The sequence below is a fragment of the Perna viridis genome, chromosome 2 (assembly GCF_037379345.1).
Source record: "Perna viridis isolate PV_CMFRI_1.1 ecotype Kerala chromosome 2, ASM3737934v1, whole genome shotgun sequence".
In the NCBI taxonomy this organism is placed as follows: Eukaryota; Metazoa; Mollusca; class Bivalvia; order Mytilida; family Mytilidae; genus Perna; species Perna viridis.
In genome coordinates this window covers 42,949,933-42,970,684 of record NC_142446.1, presented here as the reverse complement: position 1 = coordinate 42,970,684, position 20,752 = coordinate 42,949,933, and the positions used below count along the sequence as shown (strand labels likewise).

The 20,752-nt window shown below is 30.5% G+C and overlaps 2 protein-coding genes across 3 annotated transcripts in view; one reads left to right on the top strand and one right to left on the bottom strand.

Moving 5' to 3' along the window:
• The window catches only part of LOC148625192 (gephyrin-like), a 62,434-nt gene extending 60,458 nt beyond the window's left edge, over positions 1–1,976 (bottom strand). For both annotated transcript variants that reach the window (XM_088568570.1, XM_088568569.1), the window contains exon 1: positions 1,902–1,976. In XM_088568570.1, coding sequence (XP_088424696.1) covers positions 1,902–1,926 — 25 coding nt within the window. In that variant the 5' untranslated portion in view covers positions 1,927–1,976. The remainder of the gene's footprint in view (positions 1–1,901) is intronic.
• Positions 1,977–2,234: 258 nt separating this feature from the next.
• LOC148625191 (uncharacterized) lies at positions 2,235–20,216 on the top strand. The gene is made up of 19 exons (XM_088568566.1): positions 2,235–2,567; positions 2,976–3,058; positions 3,412–3,532; positions 4,559–4,687; positions 5,122–5,244; positions 5,783–5,901; positions 6,604–6,705; positions 8,880–9,006; positions 9,983–10,184; positions 10,445–10,589; positions 11,493–11,657; positions 12,257–12,321; positions 13,098–13,179; positions 14,730–14,799; positions 15,111–15,336; positions 16,748–16,838; positions 17,243–17,359; positions 17,870–18,036; positions 18,790–20,216. The coding sequence occupies exons 1-19, from the start codon at positions 2,376–2,378 to the stop codon at positions 18,921–18,923; spliced, it is 2,460 nt and encodes an 819-aa protein (XP_088424692.1). The 5' UTR covers positions 2,235–2,375; the 3' UTR covers positions 18,924–20,216.
• The last annotated feature ends 536 nt before the right edge of the window (positions 20,217–20,752 follow it).

The following is a 20,752-nucleotide window of genomic DNA, read 5'->3' as shown; positions in this document are numbered from 1 at the left end:
ATTAAAAGGAGATATCTATTCTTACTTTTAGGTCCCCCCTCTTGGTGTCATAGTTGTCATGTTGGACCGTGAAATCTTGAATAAGTACATCCTTAGAAAAACAAAACAATCTTGTAATGTTATGCATTGTATTAATTATGGGTCAGTAAATAATAAATGGTAATTAGCTAGATCTATCAGGATTAAGATTAATGTTGTATGCACAGACTTTCTCAGGACCATCTGTTGACTGATCCCAGCATCACAGGATAAAGATCTGTAGTTTTATTTTGATTAAATTTTATGACATTATCCCCTGTTGTACATTTCACTGGTTTAATTAAGTAAATATTTTGGCTTGATTAAACTTTTGAAAGTTAGCCATTGGTCAGAATTAGAATTTTTAATGTTTTATTTAAAATTTGTGGGAGGAAGTTTTGGTGAATTATATTCTTTGTACATTTTGTATGTTCACAACATGTAGCTTACCATCAAGCTCCACTCTTGTAACGTTGAGCGTTACATATACTTATGTTAATTGTGAATTATCGTACCATCTCTGTAACAGCTTAATAAATGATACATTTAGAACAGTGGATTAAATATTTGAAGTAGTGGAATGCCCAGCTCCTGTTAATTATTTTGTCAACTATTTCCGGACTTGTACTTAAATAGTTGAACTTGTACTTAAATTGTTGTTTACAGTACAGTATGGAAGTAACATTTATATTATTTAAAATGATTGAGTCATTTTTTTGTCAATAACATGAAAAAAAATTTAATTTTTTGGGTTAATGTGTATTGGTCAATGACACCTGTTTCGGTCTTTTAAGCTACCAGATATTGGGCAAAAGAGGAGAAATACTCAAACCGAAATGCTCAGCCATTCCTGAAAACGGTTCTAAATTTACTATTAAACTAATTAGTTTCAAAGAGACTGCCTCATATTGAGTTCATTCTCCTTTGAGAACTCTACGTGTATTTGAAATAATACGCTCCCAAAGGGAGCGTTTATGGTTGTATTATCAACTAGGTTGTGTATACTTATGGCAAGAAAAAGCATCAATATCCGGTTTGTACCTGCATTTTCAGGAGCTGAAAAACAGCATAATGGCAGCTTCATTTACGTATACTTGTGTGTGTGCGATTGAGCGCCAAACCAGTCTCGGAAAATATTTGCTAGTTTCGATAATTAAATACAAATCGAATCATAGTTTTTCCGAGGTAAGGTTGGCTTTATAGTCTGCAGTATGGGTACCAGATGTTTACAAAAATTATGTCATCAATATTACCCATAATTCTCAGGTCATAAAAATTGCAAAACGGAAACAAACCAAAACGAAACAAAAATAATCGATAAAAGAAAGAATTGAAACAAAACATTTTGATAAAATGAATCAAATCGTAATCAAAACATAATTAAACTATACTAAATGAAACAGAATGCAGCGAAACTAAATACAATAAAAGAAATCTTTTAAGACGTTTCACAAATTTTAAGAATCATATTGTTAACCAATGCCGGACAATTCTTCCCATAGAAATTTCAGACCACGAAAACCAATAATTCTTTATGAATGCCGGACATTTCGGCCAATAGACATATCAGACCATGACAATTAGTATAATGCTTTAGGGCAAATATATATCATTACAAAATTTACCATACCTGAAGGTGTAACATATCAAATAAGAGCTGACAAAAATTTGTTTTTATTAACGTTTCTTCGGGAGCCTTAAAAGGTTTCACCTTCATCATATTATATTTTTTTAATTATTATTTATATCCCCATGCCGGCCATGGCTTGCTTAAATTGAAGCCGTTAAGCCCCATAACTTGAGGTTGATCCTAAGCATTTATGTACGAAGTGGCACCTGTTGTGTTCATGGAGAAATATTAAGCCATAAAAGTACGTTAATACCTGTTAATATGCCAACATTAAACATGTTCCTTATTGCTTTTTTTTTTGCGTTGGGGCTACTCAGGGGGAGGGAAGTGTAATATGTTTTGTTTATATCATAGGACACTTCGTCCTTTCATACTATCGTACTGATCACCTATTGATGGTTTAAAATTTCCAGCATCACTTTAGTTGCGTTTGCACTCATAAGACACAGTGATTGGTTTCTATGTTAGAATCACATCATTAGCCTAATTAATTAATTATACATATATTTTTTTCTAAAATTTTAATATGCGGTCGGTATGGTACGATGCAAAAAAGAACGAAATGATACTATTTCGTGAACTTTGACACGCCCCTTTGATCAGCTGAAGGCACGAAACATGTATTTACCAGACTAGCCAAGGATTCTCGTTATTATAATGTTTGCAACTACTTTAACAGTTGACAAATCTGAATTCTTTGCCTTGACGTTCAACCCTTGACACAGTAATGGATGAAACTGTCTCTGAAAAGGGGAAAACTGACAATGTGCCCGTCCAAGGAACACAGACAATTGTTGAATTGCCACAAAGTTTGCCTACACTCAAAGAAGAAAACAATCACACACATACTTCACTAGAACAAGCATCACCGAACAATCACAGTTCAGAACAAAATTCAGAACAAATTCTGAAAGAGGAGGTACAGTTTTCTTTCTGGATATATTCATTTACATATTCGGTAGCTTTCATACATGTATCACTGTATGGTTGGCAAACAACCTTGCATGTAATATATATAGAAATTTCTCTATGAATCAAAGTGATTTGTCAAGTCCGCATACTTCTCACAACTTTGTGTTTGATTCATGAAGCATTTTGTTTGTACATATCTAGAATAATTGTAGTGTTCTTTTATAGTGTCATTATCTATCAGTCATGTTCTTTTCTTCTTCGATTTAAAGCTTTTCTTTCTCCTTGTGAGCTCCAGATTCAGATATGTTTTGTTATGTTATTGTGTAAGGTTTCTCAATTGTTATATATTTGTTGAAATTTTATCATTTTGACACCCATTAATGTTGCATTAAAATGTGATCAGAATTTATTTTAGGATCTTGCTCTTGCTACAGCTTTGGTAAATGATGCAAAATCAGGAAGAAACTTTGAGTACAAGACAGAGGCAAAATATGTTAGGTAAGAGAGTAGCTTTATATTCCATATATATTTTTTTTTGCCTTTTGTGTGGTTTCTTAGTAAAAAGTACATTGTCCAATTATTTTTTTTAATGTAAACAGAAAATATTAGGACAATGATAGATCCTGCCTTTTCATTTTTTCTTATGGCCTGTCCTGCCTTTTCATGTCTTAAATTTCAATCCTGCCTTTTTATTTCAAACTTCATTCTAACCCCATCCTACCCCAATGAGAGGCACCTAATGCTTGATGTTTCACCTTCTTTTTCTTGAATATGTGAATGCCTGGACTCTATTTTGCATTACCAGGTTCTTTTTAAAGCAAAACTCTTCATTTTATCATTCTGTTTTACAGGTCATATAATTTGTACCATACCAGGTTCATGAGATGGATGCTGTACTTTTTTATTGCAGTAGATCTTGGTCTGGCTGTGTTTGAAAAACCTGCCAAACATGACCTTGCCTTGCCTCTTGGGGTAAGTAGTGAAAAAAATATATCATAAAATGTCTACATGTTTGTTCTGTTGTTGGTATAACATACTTAAACTATAAAAGAGACTGGTTTAAGACCAAAAGATGTTGTTATAGCTATTTTGGTAATAAAAACAAAAAAAAAACAAAAACAAAAAAACTGGTCTATAGCTATTTACTGTGAAAGTACTTATATTTGTGGTTTAGGGGGAAAGCACAAGTTCTCAGATTCTTGAATTGACAGCTTTGACAATCCTGTAATACAATTTCAAGTAAATATTCTTCTCCTTGAGAATCAAATTTCGTGGTTTACCTTACCCATGAAATCCATGAAAATCTGTACCCCATGAACAATAGTACTTTCACAGTAGTATAAGTACCTCTTCAAGGAAGTTTCCATAAGTGTTTTATTGATGTTTCTAACTTACCAGCCATAAGACTAAAGTTAAAATTAATATAAACATAGGAGATGCTTGTTTCCTCTTACTCTATCTACCCATGAAAGAGTAATCAAGGGAACCAAGGTTATAGCGGTAATCAAAAGAATATAATCCAGGGACAAAGACCAGACATGGAAAACAGACATACACAACAAAGAACATAAAGTAACTAAAATCATACATACAAAGTAACAAAAGTAAATGAGTAACTCTGACTCCACTAAAAACTGGGAGCATGGACCAGGTGCACCGGTAGGGTAAGCGTCCTCTGCTTTTCTAGAAACACCTGCTGAGTTGCTCATGAAAATTGAAAATTGGCCTTATCCAAATAATATTATTGCCATTCTTGGATGAGATTAAAAATAAAATCACTTCTTTGATGATGGTTTTTATCAGAATCATATGAACTTTGGGATGTGAATATTTTTCTTACCTACCCACCCAAAGTCAGGAGGTAGGGTCAGGTAAGGGAAACAAATATTATTTTAAGTGTGGCCTAATATTAAAATGTACTTTAAAGCCAGCCTTGAATATACCCATATATGTTTCTATGCTGCTATATGCTTAATATTTATTCTCTGTTGTTCTTAGGCTACCTTAGCAGTGGAAGCTGTATGCCTTCTTTTTTTTGTGTTCAGAATTTGTCATTCCGCACATTTTAGCATATCAAGGATATTTTGGAGGGACACTAAAAACATCATGATTTTGGCTATAGTTGTGGTAGGTACTTAAATTGATGTTTGGATATTGAGTAATAGCTGTGGTCCCAATAGTGTATCACAACAACCGGTGACTCAGGTTTAGTCCTTTCCCATGATTTTGTTTGATAGAATTTTTTAATGTAAATCTAGAAATATATGAGCTATTATATACACCAAACTTTTCACTGATGTACTGAGGTATACCACATCTGTTACATTTTGAGGTTTTCCGTTTGTTTTCCGATTTAAATTTATTCCGAGTTATAGGACATTGAAAAAGGGGACATAAATATATGATAGGTAACAATGTATTTTGCAAGCATATACAGAAAACAAAGATGACATGTGTAATTGAAATTCTTCAGAAAAAAATCAAATTTCAATTTTCTTAGAATTTTAATCAAATCCATTTAAAATGCAATGAATTTTGATTTCTTTATTATTTTATTTCAGCTGACAGTTCTAGACATAATATGCTACTTGATATGGGTTGATGTAGCTCCAGAAACAAATCCTGTTCGGTGGTCAAGACCACTTCGTCCTCTAATCATAATTAACTTTTCTGATGGCAAACAGGTATTACATGTATTACATGTATACTGTCAACTCTTTTGATGGCCTAAGGACTTTCTGTCAAGTTAGAAGGTGTAAAATTTATAGGTGATGTCTGTATCATTTTTATTCAGAATAAATATCTATTACTGAATAAAAATGGGTTATTATTGGAAATAAGGGTGGTAACTTCAAATATATAGTAAACAATAAACAGTAATAGAAAAAAAAACCGATATGGTGAAATGTGACCAGCATATAAAGTAAATACTTTCAGAAATCACCAAATGTTTACAACAAATGTAAACATACCTTTAGGTAAGCTTTGAAAGGCCCAGACTACAAGAGTAAGACAACTAACCTTTACACTTTTTGTTATGAATTACTTTGATATTAATATAAGTCTATTATTATTTATCAAAACATTTTCAGGTGTTCAATTTGTTATACGAAATGTAATTTGTAGCACTCTATCACAACTCATACTTAATTTAGAATTCATTATCTTTTGGTAATGTACTTGAATGATTCTGATTATTCAGTGTTCTGTTTATTTTCACAGATAAGAAGAGCATTCAGGAATATAAGAAGAACTGTTCCAGAGATACTCAATATCCTGGTTCTATTTTTCCTCAGTCTTGCTTTATTTGCTTTGCTTGCCTTAAAGTTGTTCAATAAAAGGTGGGTTTTAACTCAAGATTTAATTGGCAAGACTTCAATTAAGTGTAATCTCTAAATGTAGAAAGCTTGATCAAGTATTTGTATTAGGAGACAGCCATTTGATTTTGAGGGGGCTTGGAAGAAATTTATGAAAAATATTTAGACTCAAAACTTTTTAAAAAAAAATTCGAAATGGGAGAAAAAAAAACCATGAATATTATACTTTAACGTTATATGAATATAAATACTAAGATTCAATTTATATGAAAAAGAAATACATGTATATTAACACTTAATATGGTGAAGAAAAAAAAAATTTGATCTGAAGAAATCTTCAATACTCATTGTTCACCCTCTTACAAAGTTAATTTTCTTAAATTATAGAATCTAAGCACAATAAACTTTTAAAAAATTTATTTACTTGTACCTGTAATATATCATACCACATGGCGTTTTTTTTTGGTGGGTGTACAATTTGATGATTTGAGGCAAAATATTTGCCAATTCAAATTTTGGGGGATGTGAAGTGGTGCACTAAGTACTTTAGCTCGTAACAAATATTACAGAGAATTTATTTTGGTGTTACCGCTATTAAAAATACATAAAATTTGCACCACACAAAAATTACCTGCTTAATAGTAAATACTGAGTATTTTGCAGTTATCATATTTTTTATGAACAAAGTACATCATCAAAACTTTTTAACTTTTTGTTTGCATTTAGAAATCTCAATTTTCCAAATGGTGATGATTATTTCAAAGACTTTTTGGAGAGTATATGGAGTTTATATGTATTGGTCACAACTGCCAATAACCCTGATATCATGTAAGATAATAATTCAAGTTTCAGGAATAAGATGCATTATGCTAGAGTAATATTGTAGTGTTTTTTATGACATTGTAATGTGAAAGCATTATTGCTTGTAAGGTATTATAAGGCTATCATAAAAAAATCCTTTATTCTCATCCAACATTTTTCAAAACTAGGGGTGGTTGGGCAAATTTTATATTTGATTTTTTTTATCAGTTTAAGTGAAAATGCTGTCAATTTGAAAGAAATTGACTTAAATTGGGAAAAAAATAATAAAATAATTTGGGGGGGGGGAGTGAAAAAATTAGGTCGGGGGGTATTAAAATCTAGGATACTATTTATTTTTGCCCTATCATTAGGTCAATCATACCAGGAGTTATATTCCATCAAAAAGAAAAGAATGTCAGTTGAAAAATTTTAATTTTTATTTGTAAGTTATTAAATTCTAAGTTAAAAAATGGAATTACCAGTATTTCCTAATGATTTGTACATAGGGAATATGAATGGCTTTTTAAATTTGAACATATATAATGCAAATCAATACCTTATGAACAATAAGTTTTACATAAAAAGGAGTAGTGGATTTTATACACAGGCAAAATTATTTCACATGATTTTCACCTGAATTGAGCAAATAAACTAAGTGACAGAGTTCACATGAAATTCAGGTGAATGTAGCCTTCACATGAAATTCACAAGAAATGTTCACATGAAATTCATTTTTAGTGAATTTCACATGAAAATCATGTTAATTTTATGTGAATTTCATGTGAAGCTCGATTAACATGAATTTCACGTGAAAAATATTTGCCTGTGTAAGAATGACTTTTTGATGCCAATATTTTATATACAGTGAAACCTGTCTAAACAGAACATCTTTCTGATTGAATGTTTTGTTCAGTTATCAGTTTACACAGGTTCAAAGTGCATTGAAACTGACATATACAGGCAGGTTTCTGGTTTATCCAGGCTTTAGTTTTAAAATGTCTCAGTTTATAAAGTATATAAAGTAAATAGACCACTCTCCTTTTGTAAAATGCCATATAACATGTATTGCATTGTAACAACACAACAGACTGCTTTAGATGTAACAGTATGTGTTTCTATCTTATCACAAACTGGTTTTTCTAACTACCGGTATGTTTTGTTTGATTATTAATTTTCATATTAATATTCAAGACTGAATATTTAGTTTAGTTTAGTTCTTTGTCTAAGAATTTACAAATTCTTTAGTACTAACTGTAAATTCAGAAGACTTCAGTAATTATTTTCTTGTAGATCAACAGTGTCAATTTGCTTTATTTTAAGAAACTTAATTCAAGTCAATTTTGTGGATTACATACAACTTCAATTTTATAAACTACAGTGCACTTAGCATTCCAGTAATCATTACAAGTGTACAGGAAATGATCATACAGTTTAAATTGGTGCCAAAACCCTTTTTGTTAAAACTGTACTGTGAAAGTACTATTGTTCATAGGATTCCAATTTTGGTGGGTGAGCCAGACCTTGCAATTTGGTTCCAGACGAAAAGCAGATTCCCATTGATGTGTGTGCTGAAAACCTCAGAACCCTAATTTGAAGAATCCACAAACTTGTGTATTTTCCCTAATCCACAAAAATTGGTATCCAGGAACTAGTGTACTTTCACAGTATTTGATTTGAACAAATGTGAGTGTCTGAATTTTCAGTGTTTTCTTACCACTATGTTAGCCTACTTGTTTATGGTTTCTCACTGTTTTATAACTGTATAGCAGGTGTTAAAGTTTGATATAGTGAATTTAGAAATTTTTGCAATGTTTTTATATCAGTAATTCACATTTACTGTGAAAATTGCAAGTGGATTGAATATTTTGGGTTACAGATAAGCAGCATCTTTCTAAATATCACATAAATTTGAATTACATTTTTATCCAAAATCTCAAAATAGTAATTTAAGCCTAAAATTAACGGTATTTCTGAATTATCAGTCTTTTGCACTTATTGACAATTGGTGTTTACAATATAAGCCCCAGTAAAAAATTTTGAAAATTCTATGCTATCGGTTTTTTTTTGGTTTTTTTTTCATAACCAGATATAAATATATCTTTAGAGGGGATTGTTCTTCTGTATGATATTGTGAAATTTCACCTGCTATACAGTCTTTTCTTTTCACTGTTTTTGCTTAACACTTTGTTTTTCTCTCATAGGATGCCTGCCTATGATGAGTCTAATTGGTTTGCAATCTTTTTCATCATCTACTTAATAGTGTGCTTATACATATTCATGAGCATTATTTTAGCTGCTATTTACTACAACTTCCGAAAAAATCTAAAGGTAACATTTCTGTCTATATAAAAGCAGTCTAACAGTTCCATATAATCAGTTGCTTGCATAAATGTTAAAAGAAATAGTCATAGTTCAAAGTTTGAAGAAAAGTTTGCTCATATTTTTCTATAGAGTTCAATCTTAGAATCTGCTCACTAGGCTTTTAAGTTCTGTTCCTTTATAGAATAAGATATTGATTGTAATCTTTTTATGGACACAGTATGGTATACTACTATCTATATGTATGACTGTCCACAGATGTGCAATTATTCATAGATGCCTGATTGAAGATTTAAATGGTTTTATAGAACTATATTTGTTTCATTTATGAAAGCTTCTTTTGATTTTTCTATTTTGTTTAGTTTTTGGTTTCACAGTTAGGGGACTTTAGCACAAAAAGGAGAATGGATGTATATCATATGCTAAAGCACAGACATTACTATATACTGTTATACTTAAGTAGCTGTCTTTGTAAGAATCATGCAAAATCTGAAAAATGCGATACACCCCAAAAAACCCTACATATTTTTATTTTTGTAATTAAGTAGTTTTATGGGTCTATACTATGAAATGTGTAATTATTCGTTCAAATCTGCCTGCTCTTAGGAGATAATCCACATTGAAAATCCAGTAGATTCTATTGTATTTGAGCGCCATTTACAGAGTTATCTCCCTTAATTTTGAAATCTACAGTGCAACTATATATAATTTTTATCTCCTAAGAGCAGGGGTTATATGAAAAAACCACATGTTAATTTCTGTTTACTATGACATTTCAAACAAAATATCAAAAATAAAAATATGTAGGCTTTTTACCCATGAATTACATTTTGCATGATCGTTAGCTGGAGTGCTACTTAAATGTTATCTTTATTTCGAGGGCATTGCAGAAAAAAAAAAATCATTTCAATTGTGTTTTTAAAAAAAAAACATTTGACCTTTGTATAAGGTTGAACGTAAATGGACTATTTTATTCATTTATTAGAATGAAATTAAAGCTGCAGTTTATGGTAAGAGGAAGAAGCTAAGCCAAGCATTTGACATCCTTAAAGTGAAGAAGAATGGGAAATATGTTGTCACCCATCGTATCTGGTGTCAACTGTTACACCAAGTCATACCAAACAAGAGCCAATCACATAAAGATCTACTAATGAAAGTTTTAGACCCTGATGTTAATAATTTTATAGGTAAAAAAAGATTTCTATGTTATACAGGTTTTATTTTGCATTTTAACTACCCTGTGAGTCTTATCACACTTTTTACTAATTAACTTTGATTAACCTTTTCTCTTATATACTAAGTTTGAAATTGTACCAGATACTGTGAATTGCTTTAAATTTATCTTTCTATGTGAATCATAGATGTAGTCAGATATGTTGTTATTTAGTTTTGTTTAGTTGTTCCCTTTAGAAAATGATGTTTTCACATTCTCTAAATAATTTTTCAGTAAAAAAAGAATTCCTCAAATTAGCTGACCTTCTCCATCTAGAACTAACTGAGGTTACAGAGAGAATGACATTCCTGGAAAGACACATTCCTTATTTTTACAACTCAACACCTAGCTATTACGTTAAAAAAATAACAAGGCTTAAGTAAGAATATCACATACATTTTAAAACTGATAATCAGAAAATAATTAAATAAATAAATACCAGTAGTCTCTGTAAGGATCAGGCAGTAGGTAATTCATGGTATTGAGTTATCTCAATGCTTTGATGGTGTATTTGACTATTTGTACCATCAGAATCAAGGAAAAAAAACAAGACTTTTTATGTCAGTTTGTAAAAAGAGTTATAATTACAGTAAAAAGCACTGCAAATGAATATTTCAAGGGCAGATAACTCTGTCAAAGATCTCAGTTTTTTACCTTTCTAATAAAATATTTTCAAACATATCCTGTGATGCATGGATCAAGCAGTGGTCATTTCAAATAGAGAACTCTTCTTTGAATGAAATTATATTGTAAGCTTGGTGAGTGTTTGCCATGCATTTTTCAGACTTTCCCAGTTTGCTTGATTCTTACAAAGACTAGCACTTAAAAAAGATTTATCTTCACAAGTTGTTACAATAGAGGAGCAAAAAGACTGGCACTTAAAAGATTTGTCTTCACAAGCAAAAAGTTGAATTTTTAGTTTTTTCTGTCACTGTAGTCATGTTGAACTGATTAAAATCACAACAATACCTGTTGTTAATAAAAAAACTGAGATCTCAGTCAATATTGTCCTAAATTCCACATATATATCAGGGTTTCCAGGGTTTCACAGATTTCCAGTTTGGATTATTAGGTTTTCTTCCCCATACTTTTGGCGACCAGGCTTATATTAGCCAAATGGTCCTAAATCTCATTGATGGTTTAAGATTATAAAGCCTATGTAATTGTTGCTGTAATGTTGATGAATACAAGTACAAATATTCACAAACTTTAGATAAAACTTACCTCTTATGTTTGTATTTTGACTATCAAATTAGTTATAACATATTCAAATTCATTTCAGAGCATTCAGATATTTTTTTGATTTGATGATATTTATCAATGCTTGGTTCATTGGATTTGATCTTGACAAAGCAGACTGGTTTTTCCTGTCAATATTTACATTGGAAATTCTTCTAAAACTGTATACATTTGGACCTAAAGAATTTTTCATGAGATTCTGGAATACGTAAGTAATAGTCAATTCTAAGTACAGTACATTAATCAAATGTTGCATTACTGTACATCTGTTATATTTAATACTATGGCTGCAATAATCAAAACTCACAATGTAATGAAAATATAGAAAGTACTGGTAGGTCTTCTAATGCATTGGTGTGAATTCAGAAACCATTACTTAGATTTTTTCTTGTGATATTGAAAAATAAATTAATTTGAGATCAATACTGTAATCTGATTGGTTAAAATAATTTTGTTACATCTCAATGGCTAAAAAAAATATTGACATGCCTTTATTCAATTAATTCAGAGCTAGTTTTCTCATGTTTAAAGATAAAAATATGTTTTAAAATTAATTTATAAGAATTGGCTATGATAAAAAATTTGTCTATTGAAAAATAAGATAAATTTTCCATGTGCATATTTTGTTTATTGCACTTTGGGCAATAAACAATATGCATATGGAAAATTTATGTTAGTTTTCAATAGACAAAATTTTTATCATAGCTAATTCTTAAAGATCTATTTCAGAAATGTAAAACTTTTGTCACTGGTATCACAATCATTATGTTTTTTTTTCACAATAAAGTTGTCAGTTTGTTCTTACAGGTTTGATTTTCTGGTAGTGTTTTCTGCATTGTTTGCTTCAGCTATAGAGGCTGCTGAGGGGGCATGTAAGTTCCTTACTACTTTAAATTTGAGTAAAATTATAAGATTTATGGTACTTTGGCAACTAAAGCTTTGGATGGGTTATCTGGTAGGTAAATAAAATCTGAATACTGAGGCTTTGGTTGGGTTATCTGGTATCAAATGTATTTAAGACTTTTTGGATACTTTACGCTTTCTTTTTACCTGAGTCACTTATGGTGAAAGCAGTTCTAGTAGCCATTCTACTCTGTCCATCCATCTGTCCATCATGCTTAGGGATTACTTGCTTTGTGTAACTAAAAAGTGTGATACCAATATTGTTGAAACTACATTTAAAAAAAAAAAAAAAAAAAAACACTGTGCTGACAAATATATGATGATGTTTAGACATGTATGGGGTCTCATTCATACTTACCTTTTAAATGTTGTTTGTTATTTAATTTTTTTCCCTTTTATTATGTTGTTTTAACCTACCAGTATACTGATTTCCATTACAAGTTTAATTTGAGTGAAACAAGATGTGATTAAAAATTTCTTAGTAATATAAAATAGATTGAAACTTTTACACATCATTTAGAGTATGTTAAGTTAGGTCTATCTTTACTAAATAAGAATTAACTGCAAACCTTACTGACATTTGTCCTGAAAAGGGTCTTTCAACTTTGTCCCAAGGACATTTCTTTTTTGATCCCAAAAATGTTTGTTTCATATAAACTTTTATCATATGTGTATTTACAGTAAGGTATTTGTATATTTCTCACCTTAACTTTTTGGCCTTAAATATTTTTTTTTTAATTTGTAGCAAGAGAGGAGTTTAGGACATTGGACTTACTGCTTGTTCTTAGGGTTCTTCGTCTTGTCAAAATATTTGGAAGCATTCAAAGGTAAGTACAAAAATGTCATTGTTAGAAACTTGAATTGTTCACTGAATCTATTAATTTTCAGGAAAAATTGCTATAAATATGTATTCAGTACATGTATGAATGAAGTTCATACTGAAGATACTCTTGTAAAATAATACATGTATTACTTCTTATTTTGATGTATACTGAATGTTACAGATACATACCAAAATTTTTATCACATGCCAGTAGCCCTTGGATCATATAGAGGTTTCAGGTTGATATGGTATGTGATGCATATTTTGATGTCATGTTCACTGTGTTGTCTATTACAAATATGTTCTGAGTAGGGGTGCGATATAGGCTCAGTGGTGTTATATAAGGTATGCCATACAGGATGAATTAAGTAGGGTTTTAACAATCAATGATAATGCATACACCAAAAAAGATATATTTATCTAAATATTTGATACATAGTACTTTTGCTTCACCGAGTTTTTTAATAAGAACAAACTATTGTGTTGCTTTTGTACTATTTTTTTAAATATATAACGTTCAAACTAATGGATTAAAATTACAACACATAAGGTAAATTTTGGTATGGGTAGTAAGTTAAGGAAACATACATTTATGACTCCCTCTTAATGCTTGATTTTGAAAATTTTCAACTAATATGACTTTTATCTGGAATGAGGGAGGAATGTAATTTCTTAAAAGTTTCACATAATTCAAAATCAGACTGAAATATAATGAACAGTGTGTGTGTGGATAATCTTCTCAAGAAAAAGGGCCCTTTGAAAAAAAACAATGTTCTTGTAACCAGTAAATCAAGATGTGAATTAATGATCAGAAAATTATACTGAATATTACATGCTGAAACCTTATCACATGCTATATCAACCCAAGACTATATAACCTGGCTATGTCCTGCGGGGTTGAGAGTTGATACCTCATATGATGCAGGTTTTGACATGTCATGTTTATTATATCATGTAATATAGAGTATGTGATGTGGTGTAAACAATTTAGGATTTAAGTAGCTGTCTTTGTAAGAATCATGCAAAATCAAAAAAGGCTACATATTTTTATTTTTGTAATTAAGTTGTTTTATGGATCTATACTATGAAATGTGTAATTATTCATTCAAATCTGCCTGCTCTTAGGAGATAATCCACATTGAAAATCCAGTAGATTAATTGTATTTGAGCGCCATTTACAGAGTTATCTCCCTTAATTTTGAAATATACAGTGCATTCTATATAATTTTTATCTCCTGAGAGCACAGATTATATGAAAAACCACATGGTAATTTCTGTTTACTATGACATTACAAATAAAATATCAAAAATAAAAATATGTAGGCTTTTTACCCATGAATCACATTTTGCATGATCCTTAGCTAGAGTGCTACTTAAACAATCACGTATAAAGCGTATTAAATAATGCATTATGTATAGTATATAATGGTATAGTAAATTTAATCTAAATATATGATATAATCAAGTAAATTGTTTCATGAAATTGACTGATTTGCAATCATTTTATCTATAGTATGATTTCAACCTTCTAAATAGGCATGTGTTTTGTTCCAGATTCAAAGTCGTTTTACAGACCATCATTAACATTGGTCCTTCTATATTTACATATGGTGGAGTTATATTTGTAAGTATATGTGCTGATTTATCCTGTGCTTATAAAGTGTTAGCCTACATGAAAGAGTTTTCAATAAATATTTTTAAATATTTTTGTTCTGTTCACAATCATGCCTTGATTTATGGTTTGTGTTATTCCCACTGAATGTAATAGAAAATTGATCTAATCATCATGAAACTTGGTCAGAGTCACTTAAATATGTTCTTGTTCTGGATTTGGCATCTGTTGTTTTTCACAAGTATAATATGTATTTCCTTATAAGCCACATCTTGCTTTTTATAGAATCAAATTTTGTACCTTTAATTTGATCTTTTTTGCAGGTATTTTACTACATATTTGCAATAATTGGAATGGAGATCTTCAGTGGAAAGTTTGATTTCTATGGTTATGAGGAGAATGAAGCTACAGAGGAGAAACATTTCTGTGGCAATCCAGCTCTAAATGGAACATTTTTCTTCAAGTTTCACTACTGTAACAACAACTTCAATGATTTCCTGAAAGCTCTGGTCCTTTTGTTTGAATTGACAGTTGTCAATCAATGGCATGATATCCTTTTTAAAGAATAGAAATTAAAAATTTAAGAAAGATTACCCAACCACTGCACTTGGTTCATTTCACCAGTTTATAGTGGAGTCTTGGTTGCTAATTTATTCTTTTGTTTTTGTGTATTCTTTTAGTTTATTTACATAAATAGCGATGATTTACCAAATTTTCCCTGTGTAAAAATTTTCAGTAATTTACACCGTGTAATAAATTCTGTAATTTCAATCACAGACTTTCTCCAGATAAAAGGTCACAAAACGTCACAACACGAATATCAATCTGCCTTGTTCCATGCACAAATTAAATCTAGGTGTACTTCAGCACTCACGATGATGTAATTAGTAATTCACTCTTTCCAAATAATTATCCTATTATAATATATGTTGTTTAGTCTGATTTCTTAGTCTGACTTTATCTTGGGAACATTATTATTCCATTCCCCATTATAATCATGGTCTCCTTTCTTTTACATACCCAAGTCTCACTTTGCTAGACATGGTATATAAATTGAGTTTGAGTAGCGATCTCATGATATAGGAATAAAATGATGAGTTCTTGTTACATGTTTTAATTATGGTAATTCCAAAAGTAATCAATATTATATTTCGTGTCATAGATTGTCATATATGCCTTTTTAAATGTCCTTAGTTCAGCTAGTATTACTAAAAATGTACATCTTTCAAAAGCTTCATAATTAAATCGATTGCTAATTTTTTAATTATTGAACAAAAGGTCAGTAAGAATCAATATTAGAGTTCACACTTTAAAATGACTGAGTATGATACAATATTGGATTAGCAGTATTTCAAGTATCAATCATTCACATAGAAATATTATTTATATATTTTTTTATACCATGTATATCATATTGCTATCACCTTGTCGCTTCATCCATTTGCCCTGTACACATTCTGTATCAGATATCTCAGCTTCTGTTGGAGAGAATGCTTACATATTTGGATTGTTGCTTTTGTATGATGACTTGTACAATGTCTCCCCTTTTCAGACTGTAATCTCATCTATTTCCTGTTTACAGTCAAATTATTAATTTTGTAGGTAATTGCAAAATGGATATTTTCGTAACAGATTTCTCAGCTTATATTAGAGAAAATGCTTAGATATTGGTTTATTGTTTTTGCATGATGACTTATTCCATTCTTCTCCTTTCCAGGTTTGTCGCTTAAATACTTCCTGTTTACCACAAGACTTGGTATTTATTAGGTAATTTATATAACAGATTTCTCAGCTTTTATTGAGGGGAATACTCAGATATTTGGTATGTGCTTTTGCATGATGAGTTGAATAGTGCCTCTCTTTCTAGGTTTGTCTACTTCCCTAGCTGGTTGAGTGGATAACTTTCAGCACCACATAGTGTGCAACATCTTGTTAGATTAGAATCCTTAACAAATTATACTGATTGCATCAGGATTTGTGGCTGTGACCAATAAAGCTGCCCGGATTTATTTCTTCCTTTTCCATTTGACCTGTGTAGTCATAGTCCTCAAGTAAGTTAACATATATCAGATTTAAAAAGAAAAAAGAATTACCAGTATACACTTAGTTTCTTATGTTAATGTTTCAATTGGATTAAATTGGAAACTAATCAATAGAGATCGGAGATATCTAAAAATCTATGAGATATGATATTAAAATAAGATGCTGTGATGCTTTTTCACAGATTTTAAAACACTTAAGGCTTAATGAATTTTAATTCAACAGCATCAGATTTTGTATGAACTTCTTCAAGCACATTTTTATGTCTCAATAAATTTAAACTAATAAATATTCAAAAATTTAATAATAGAGTTAGTTTGTTTTTAATAGAGACTATGTTTCAAAATTAGTAGTAAAGTATGTTTAATAACATATGTACAGATTTGTTCTTAATTTTGTTTTCGATATTTTACAGCATTTTTATAGCTTTTATTTTGGAGGCTTTTATCCTTGAGTATACACTGGACAAAGCTGGACAACTGGAATCCTGTGTCGAGAGTAAAATAAAAGAACTTGGATTAGGTGTTGGACAGTAAGTATTGTTATAACTTTTCTTATTATGATAGAGATGTTAAATTACTATGATAACTATTCATATAGCAGTGAGTTAATAGACTCGTTAATTCACATTGTAAAATAAATATGCTAATTTCACTCTCAGACTTTCTCTTGCCAAAATGTCACATACGGATGTCATTATGTCAATCAAAAAAATTTAAATTTATTGAAAATAGCAATAAATATTTGAAAAATTCTATTTATTCTTTACGATAAATAGGATAATCAACTGGTTATTGTGAATAACCAAAATATGATCATTTGTGCCATGAAGCTTGAAGTTTTAACTGGTATGCAGAACACTTGTTAAATCTGGGCATTCTTGAGCAATCTTTTGGTTATTATCTCTTTCCAATTAATAGTCCTATTATTAAAAAAGAGTTTCATTCTTGAGTGGTCTTAAAACAATTCACTTTTTAAAGTCCACATCAAACAAATTTACAGATACACGTTTAAGATTTATCTCATTGACATTGGTTTTTAGGGGAAGGAGAAGAACAAACACCCGTGATATACAGATGGATGACACAGATCTTGTAGCCAATGAACAACTTCCAGAATCTACAATGGGTGATGATAATGATTCAGATACTGATAGCATACCTGATCTGTCAGCTGAAACAGGATTAAAGTTTCACTTGAAAAAGAAAAGTTAGTTTCTGAATGTTGGTATAAAGTTAGTTTCTGAATGTTGGTAAAGTGTTTCTTAAACCTTAAACACCATATTTTGCCCTCAAAGAAATATGTATATTTTTTTTCATTTTTGGCTGAAGAAGGTAGACCTAGGGTAAGGGACACAACTCTTACAAATCATTGAAACGTTTGTATTTACCATTTTACATCAATCTCATATAAGCATCAAAGTAACTTTTACTTAATTTCAGGGCCATGCTGACTTTTTGTTTATGACTGGGTAGCCAATCAATGTAGACATTTTCTCCACCCTTGAAAAAACTGTCAAGAAATTTTCTAATCTCAACACAGGGTGCAAAGATTGATATATTTCAAAAATGTTTTTATTTTATTTCAAAGAAATATGAATACTGTGAAAGTACTTTAATTCGTGGATACCAATTTTTCGTGGGCTAGGGAAGAAACACAAGTTCGTGGATTCATGAATTCATGGTTTTGAGGTTTTCAGTATACACATCTCCTTTTTGTCGGGAACCAAAATTTGTGGTACAGCCTAACCTTGAAAACCACAAAAATTGGTACCCCACAAACAATAGGACTTTCACAGTAATCAGTTATCTGTGTTGTTTCTCAATATGACACATAGTTGAAAAAAAAGTTGCTAGCAACCCTCTTGCATTGCTTGAGTTGTCATTTTCCTTCAATTCTTTGCATAAATTTTAATTATTTCACCCTATATCTAACTTAAATCTATTTGTGTGTTGTTTAAAGGTAGGAAGAAGGTAGAAGTGCTCTTACAGCAGATGTTTGAGGGAGAAATAGACCCAGAGGATGATGGAGGGGCATTTGATGAGGAGGAGATTGAGGTGTTACCAAGGAGATTGACCCTAGATACCATTGGTTGAACAAGAACCTGAACATTTGTAAACAAAGTTATTCCTGTTCCATAAGTTTCTTGGAATGAAATTTTTCTGTGGTTATAAAGATTCTATTGAAACTTGAACTCAACAAGGGGAAAATTGACATCCTACTGAAAAAAAGAGTCTTTTTGGGGAAAATGACTCTGATGCAGATAGAATATATTTCTTACTTTTTCAGGAAGTATGGGACAGTCCTCTTAGTACATTCTTATCCAAATAAATTTCAGAAAGAAAAATGTTTGATTTTGAAGTGTTGCTATACCAGGCTCTATTATAAATTCAGAAATTATTAAGATTACAATACTTATTGAATTTTATATATATTTGCTTGTAAATATTTTTTTTAATGACAGCTATAGGTGCTGTATTTATTTTTTATTTTCTGTTTATGTGTAATTTCCACATAGAATGTTCAAACCTTGTATAGGTATGTGCAATTTGTATTTGTGTACATGCTATCTTGGGTTACTATTGTGTATTGTAACCCAACAAACTGTGTACGTACTGTTGTTTTCATGCATTTGGTAATTGTTATAATCAGATTTTTTTATATAAGATTCTGATTTTTTTTTGGTATTTCTTGTTTTAATTAAGTCCTCTGCTAACAAGACCTGTTTGATGGACTTTGATTACCCAGTACTATTCAAATGAGGGTTGGCATTCTTATGTGGATGTGCCTTACAAAGGGAGATAATTTAACTTAATTGTTTTACATGCTATAAGTTTTGTTAGCAGGGGATAGGGTAATCACTCACAGTTTTGGTCTATTTTTGTACTCTAAGCATTTACTTCTTAACTCTTTCATTTAAAAGTCATAAAATTAATAGATTTATCTTTTTTAAACTTTTTTGTGTTGGATAGATATAGGCAGATCCCTAATTATGCCCGAAAAGTTTGGTTAGTTATACAGTAAAAACTAAAATTCTCTGTAGTTAGCTCGCCCTTTGACTAGTTATCAGCACCCTACCCTTTTCAGAATTTCTGGATTTGCCACAGGTAGAAAGTACAAAAATGACTGAAAAATGTCTATATGGATTAAATTAAATGCTAGTATGTGGTAATCTAGTCTTGTGCATTAAACTTATTTATTTATATTATTTGTGCATTGAGAAGAAAAAGTTATTTTTACTCCATGTATTGTGATAAGTATTGAGATCAAATTTTAGTTTTGCAATGAGTGCTTCTTAGTTTTGTTTTTTTTTTTCTGATTTGAAAAAAAAATATCACATAAGTTATGTATATTTACAACATAGTGCAATAAAATACGATTCTTTCTCATTTCTTTATTTCTGTCAATTTTTTGTCACTATAAGTATACTAGTTTTACCTTCCATGAACTGTGTACTTTTTTCACAGACATAATTAGGCTGCAACCATTTGATTTTCTTGGAGGGGCTATGGAATTTTTTCCAAAGACTGACTTTTTTCACCTTTTGGACAAGTTGAAAACAACTTTTTTTTCTTCAGATAAACAGTTATAGCTAGTGAAAGCATAGAGTAAAACACACTTTTTTTTATTGCTTGCAAAAAAATAATTTTTTGCTTGAAAGTTTGGAGACCAACTTTTTTTCTTAAAAAATTCCATAGCCCGAAATCAAATGGTTGCATGCTGCCTTATCTACATTAGGTCAACTAAAAATGATGTTTTGGTTTTTGGGCACTCCCTTTTTTAGGGTAACATATAATAAAATAGACATAATAAAATCTATTCTCCAAATCATGTTGCACTGGTAAGATAAGTGTCCTCTGCTTTTCTTGAAATTCTCTCACTGAGCTACTGATGTTACATCTTGAGTGATCTACGGAGACAACTT

Coding starts and splice junctions, on each gene's coding strand:
- LOC148625191 (XM_088568566.1), top strand. CDS start 2,376: ATGGATGAAACTGTCTCTGAAAAGGGGAAAACTGACAATGTGCCCGTC. Junction 3,533..4,558: donor ACCTTGCCTTGCCTCTTGGG/GTAAGTAGTGAA, acceptor TGTTGTTCTTAG/GCTACCTTAGCAGTGGAAGC. Junction 5,245..5,782: donor ACTTTTCTGATGGCAAACAG/GTATTACATGTA, acceptor TTATTTTCACAG/ATAAGAAGAGCATTCAGGAA.